This window comes from Austrofundulus limnaeus, unplaced genomic scaffold (genome assembly GCF_001266775.1).
Source record: "Austrofundulus limnaeus strain Quisiro unplaced genomic scaffold, Austrofundulus_limnaeus-1.0 Scaffold354, whole genome shotgun sequence".
In the NCBI taxonomy this organism is placed as follows: domain Eukaryota; kingdom Metazoa; phylum Chordata; class Actinopteri; order Cyprinodontiformes; family Rivulidae; genus Austrofundulus; species Austrofundulus limnaeus.
The window spans coordinates 45500-51415 of NW_013952756.1; the positions used below are offsets into that span (position 1 = coordinate 45500).

At 38.6% G+C, this 5916-nt stretch overlaps 1 protein-coding gene across 3 annotated transcripts in view; it reads left to right on the plus strand.

Annotated features, from left to right (window-relative positions):
* Nucleotides 1–4766, plus strand: part of cnih3 (cornichon family AMPA receptor auxiliary protein 3) — a 47995-nt gene extending 43229 nt beyond the window's left edge. For all 3 annotated transcript variants that reach the window (XR_001311456.1, XM_014023033.1, XM_014023035.1), the window contains one exon: nt 3457–4766. Coding sequence is in view for 1 of the 3 variants with exons in the window: in XM_014023035.1 (XP_013878489.1) it covers nt 3457–3484 (28 nt within the window). In the remaining 2 variants the exon portion in view is untranslated. The remainder of the gene's footprint in view (nt 1–3456) is intronic.
* The last annotated feature ends 1150 nt before the right edge of the window (nt 4767–5916 follow it).

Consider the following 5916-nt stretch of genomic DNA (forward strand, 5'->3'; position numbering starts at 1 on the left):
CAGAAACAGTACTATATAACATTTTAGACACATTCTAGACAGTTTATCAGCTAAAAAAAGTCAATTTTGGGGTAAGTTACTCTTTAAAAAACGTGCCTGTAAGTTCAAACACATTTTTTCTAACAGTTTCAGTGTAATTAGGAATTTCAGGCTTAAGAGTGAAGCCAAGTGACGCCATATTTGTGTGTGGAAATAGGTGACAATTCACTGAGTGTCCACATCAATAAAGACCATGTAAAGAAAAATGTAACATTTTCTTTTTTAAATGTTATAAATGTCAAAAATGGATTGTTGTAAATGAGTACAAATTCTCTCAGCTGTAGAAATTTGAATATTGGAGATATGATTCAATTTGTGTAGCAAAGTATCTGTGTTTCAGGATTTTTTAGGCGTGTCTTAAAGGGCAGCCCCGTGATGTCACGCAGCTGCCTTCAGTATGACCCCGCCCCCTGTTGCTCTAATGGAAAATAAAACAAATATTGTTTCCTTGGTTACAGGAATGTTCAGGGTCGTGGGCGTGATTTAAGCTCCTCCAGCGGACACGCCCCCAGCATTCCAGACCACAGCTAACTGATATCTTTTCATTACTTTTAACACATAATTTTATAAGGTTAACGGTATTTTTAATTGTTCAAACTTGGCTGGGTGATTATTAACACATATTTCTGTGGTGTAACAACCTCAGAACACACATTTATTTTTACTTTACAAGTCCTTTTAGTATTAACAAAAGCAGGGTGGAGCTTGTAAACTGAGACCTGCTGGCTTTATTGAGTAAGGGGTCTCTGCAGTAGATTTTGTCCTGTGGGCGGAGACGTCCCTGCATGTGATTGGCGGAGGTCTTGATGTGGGCGGAGACGTCCCTGCTCGTGAATGGTGGAGGTCTCGATGTGGGTGGAGATGGTCCGAGACGTGATTGGTCAGATTGACGGTGGGGTTTGAGGAGGCTGGAGGCAGCGGGGAGTAGCTTGGTCGAGTCGGGCAGGAAGTAACATGTTTTTTTAGATTAATTTTAGTCATAACTTGAGAAAAGAACGTGCTAGCTGCATGAAATTTGAACATCATACATGTGAAAGGATGTGTAACAATATGGCTTGGTCAAAACATCCCTAACCAGCCTGTAAAAAGATCCCTAAAAATCAATATTTTTTTACAGGCTGGTTAGGGATGTCTTGACCGAGACATATTGTTACACATCCTTTCACATGTACGACGTTCAAATTTTGTGCAGCTAACACTTTCTTTTCTCAAGTTATGACTAAAATTAATCTTAAAAAAACGTTACTTCCTGCTCGACTTGACCATGCTACTCCCCGCTGCCTCCAGCCTCAGACACCACCATCAATCTGACCAATCACATTTCTTGGGCCGTCTCCACCCACATCAAGACCTCCGCCAATCACGAGTAGAGCCATCTCCGCCCACATCAAGACCTCCGCCAATCACGAGTAGGGCCGTCTCAGCCCACAGGACAACACGTTCTGCAGAGACACCTACTTGGCTTTATCTCTCAACAGCATGTAGAGAAGGTGATTTGTTCTAGGGTTGTAAAACATGTTTATGGGATGTACATCATAATGTTGTGGGAACACGCTACTGATAAATAAAGTGACAAACACAACAATACCACTGCCTTCACATTAAAGGATGGTAAAGAAATTGTATGCCTTTCAACCATTTTCCAATAAAATGTGGAGAAAATTGTGATCCAGTCTGAAGGTGACCTCAGATGTTTCACATCATGTGAAGATTATCACCTGTCTAAACCCAGCTAACGTCAAATCACTACAGGCCAACTGATAGTTTAACCAGGGTCATAATATATGTTTTCCAGTACCAATGTTCTCCTGTACAATGCCTGCACTGTAAATTAGAATTTTAAAGTTTGTTTTAAAAGACTTTTGTAGGGAGGAGCCAAGCATCTTACATGACTTTCATTATTAACCCGAGGAGAACATAGGTACCGGAGTGCTGTTCAATCATGGATTTTTCTAAAATGTTCAAAAAACTAACACTTAATGTCAGTTTCTTTCCTCCAAAAACTCAGTTCCTAAGTTGCACTGTTGCAGAATATAATGAAAGAAGTTGTGTTTTTGCTTATCTTTAAGTTCAACTGTTGATTAGTTAGGCTGTGACAGTGGTGGAGCTGTTAATTAAGTTGTTTTACTAAAGATTATGCCAGTACTCTGAGGTTTTATTAGGAGAAGGTAGAACCAGGCCTTTCACTTTGATCCATCTGTGTCTGTTCATCCAACGGATTTGTTTCAGTAGTCAGCAGGGTGAACTGGCAGCAGAGATGAGCAGAGCTGACAGAGACTTCCAGGATGACACAAAATCACTCTTTAGTGAGGTGCTGATCTGTTCATGTCAAAGTCACAGCTTGGTGAGACAAGTGTTACCTGCTAGAGCTGATATTTGTGCTTCATCACGCTGTTTTCCAGGTTTACATCCCAGATCTGTGTGCTCAAAATGCCCAGTGGTGCTGCTCATCAGATGCCCATCAGTTTTAGTGGTTGGCTTACAGAAGCAAGACTTGATTAAATCGCTTTGCCATTTGTCTGCAAATGTGTGTTTGGTAGCTTCTTTTGCACATGCTCATTGCATCACATGATGCTCATCGGCTTGTTGCATTTTCTTTTGCAAGTTTTCCACAGATGTTTCAGAAAAAACAATAACCATAACCATAAAAAATCACTCACAAACTTGCCAGTAAGGATGTTTCTTACATTTTTAGGTCTTGGTAAAAACCTAAAAATGTAAACATCTGTAGGAGGAATTTCATACTTTAATTCCTCTCATTGCAAAAAAAAGGTTTTGGTTATTTTAAAATTTATTATTCAACATAATTTTTAATATAATTAAATCAAATTTTAAAAGATAAAAGTTTCTATAGTATTAGCACGTTTACTCATAATGTTATCCCAAATTGAAAGAAAAAGAGTTATTTAAAAAATGAATGAAAACAACAGTGATTTCTGCATTTGGTTGACTAATTTAATTAGATTGTGTGTGTTTACATCATTACATCTATTATTTATACGTAAGCCATACACTGGTGGATTTCTGGCCTGCAACATCTTCCAGAAAAAAAACTTGGAATTGTTGAAGCTTTATAATATAAATTTCCTAAATAAAATTTAAAATAAAATCAAGTGCCTGCGATTTTGTTAGTATAACCTGCTTAGAACTTTTTGTTTAATCAACTCTGCATTTTAAAAATATGCTGCAAGTCTGAAATCCAAGACTACATGAAAAAATGTAATAAAGCTGACAAAAACAATAAGGTAAAAATCACTGTTGTTTTTTCCTGTCCTGTTTATGTGGGGTTTTAAATTTATACATAATTAGTCAATAAGAAGGATGTTTTCAGGAATCGTTAGCTCACACTTGACTCTGAATGCATTTTTCCAACAGCATTTTGACTTACTTGTTGTTTTTGTTCCTTTTGTGTTTCAGTATGATCTACTCCTTGGTTACCTCATAACAACCGCTCCCTCAGCCACCAGGGAGGAACTCAAAGGCCTTGGATCCAATTGGTACCACAGAGCACTGGTATAGACAAGAAGAGCAAACATAAAAAACAAAACTTTTAAAGAAATTTTGTTTTTGCTGTAAAGCCAAACATGAACTCCGCTGGGGTCAAAGCTTTTTTTCTTTTACCCCACAAAGAAGAAGAGACTCACTTTACTTTTTACTGTATATAAAAACTGGGGACTAAATCTGCTGTTTACAGTTTTTGCTCATAGCAAAACTCAAGTTACACACTGCCTGACCAATACTTCTTACACACAGAAACACATAAATGCACACACCCACCTCTGGAGTGCTCACTGTAGAGTAACGGTGGCGGTAGCCCAGAGGATGTAGAGCACAGTAGCGTTTGCACAGTTTGTCTCAGGCACAGCACAATGAAGCACTGTCCTGTCCGATCCACTCCTCCTGAACACTTCACCGACTGTAGCTTCACCGGTGGGTCTGCAGTGAGGTGCACAAAGTGGCAGATGGATTTCACTGTACAGAGAAGAAGTAGCTCCGGAGCGAATTACCGGGAGCAAAAGTTTCCTGTTTATTCCACCGAAAACAAACACGTACAGTCCACAGAGTGTGGCATTTTCTTTATAATATACACTGCCTGGCCAAAAAAATAAAAGTGGCTGCCTGGATTTAACTAACCAAATGGGTACGAGCCTCCTATTGGATAATTACTGCATGGGTGATTATCTTTCAGCTGGCAACAAGTTATTTAACCCCAACTGGTGCAATGAGTTGCTTCTCGTTTCTTAATTAAACAACCATGTGGAAAGACACATCCTGTGGTCGTGGAAAAGATGTCGGTCTGTTTGAGAAAGGTCAAATCATTGGCTACCCAGAAAAAAAGGCTCCCATTTGGTAGGGAGAATAAAGATTGGACTCTAGAGCAATGGAAGAAGGTCATGTGGTTTTGTCCAGACTGACCCTGTTTCAGAGTGATGGCCACACTAGAGCAAGAAGAGAGGCAGGTGAAGTGATGCGCCCATCATGCCTACTGTACAAGCCTGTGGGGGCAGTGCAATGATCTGGGGTTGCTGCAGTTGGTCAGGTCTAGGTTCAGCAACAGTTTGTGCTCAAAGAATGAGGTCAGCTGACTACCTGAATATATTGAATGACCAGGTGATTCCATCAATAGATTCTTTCTTCCTTGATGGCACAACCATATTCCAAGATGACAATGTCAAGATTCACTGGGCTGGAATTGTGAAAGAGTGGTTCAGGGAGCATGAGACATCTTTTTAACAAATGGATTGGCTCCACAGAGTCCAGACCTTAACCCCATTTAGAATCTTTGGGATGTGCTGGAGAAGGCTTTGCGCAGTGGTCAGACTCTACCATCATCAATGCAAGATATTGGTGATAAATTAATGCAACACTGGATGGAAATAAATCTTGCCAAATTGCAGAAGCTTATCGAAACAATGCCACAGCAAATGTGATCAAAGCTAAAAGTGGTCCAATGAAACATTAGAGTGTGTGACCATGTTTTTGGTGGTGTTTTCTTTTGGCCAGGCATTGTAACATGATGGGCTTTTTGTGATGTGTGATTATTTGTGTATTCTTTCAAAAAATATTTCTGTTCCATTCAAAGCAAAAAGGTATTCTATACAACAAATGCCTTCTCAGTATTGTCCTAGTGTGTTGTTTTGTTGTGAGAAACTTTTCTAAAGCTCAACGAAAAATACAGAAATCAAAAGCTTTTTGCAGTAGAAGAGCAGCCATTCTTTGCACAAATGGACTCCTTGCTTATGCACAATATTTGGGTAAATATTAGAGACAATTTATCTCAATCCAGTTCCACAAATGAAGGTCTTCCAACATGTAAAAAAAAAACTCAGCTGTTTAAAATGGGGAAATAATGTGAATCTTTTCTAGCTCTTTCAACTAATGGACCAAAATGTTGTATTTTCACTATTTAAATGAAATCATTTATGTATATTATGAAATACTGATAGTATTGCTTACTTCAACCTTTTATCTCAGATGTTCTTTTATGAGTGAGTAAAGAAGAAAATGATAGAGGTGGGAAATAAAAACTTTAGTATAAATGTCATGATTTTCCCACATTAGGCCAGTGATGACATTCTTGTGAACTCTTAGCAGGTGAGGAGGCTGGAACCTGCGTTCCCCACATTTAACATCAGGCCTTTTTCTACACCTTCAACACAATCCTGACTTGTCAAATGTTACATTCTAAGCTGGAGCTCGCAGAGCAGATAAGTATGCCCCTGTTTTTTCTTTATTTGTTTCTTTTATCCTCTGAAAATCAAATCTGATATGAGCATTTTCTAGCCTAACAGTGTAACTGTATAACCAACCAGATGGAATTTAGATATTGTTTATGAAATAAAGTATTTTAAAATCTAAAAATGTCTTTATTGATCT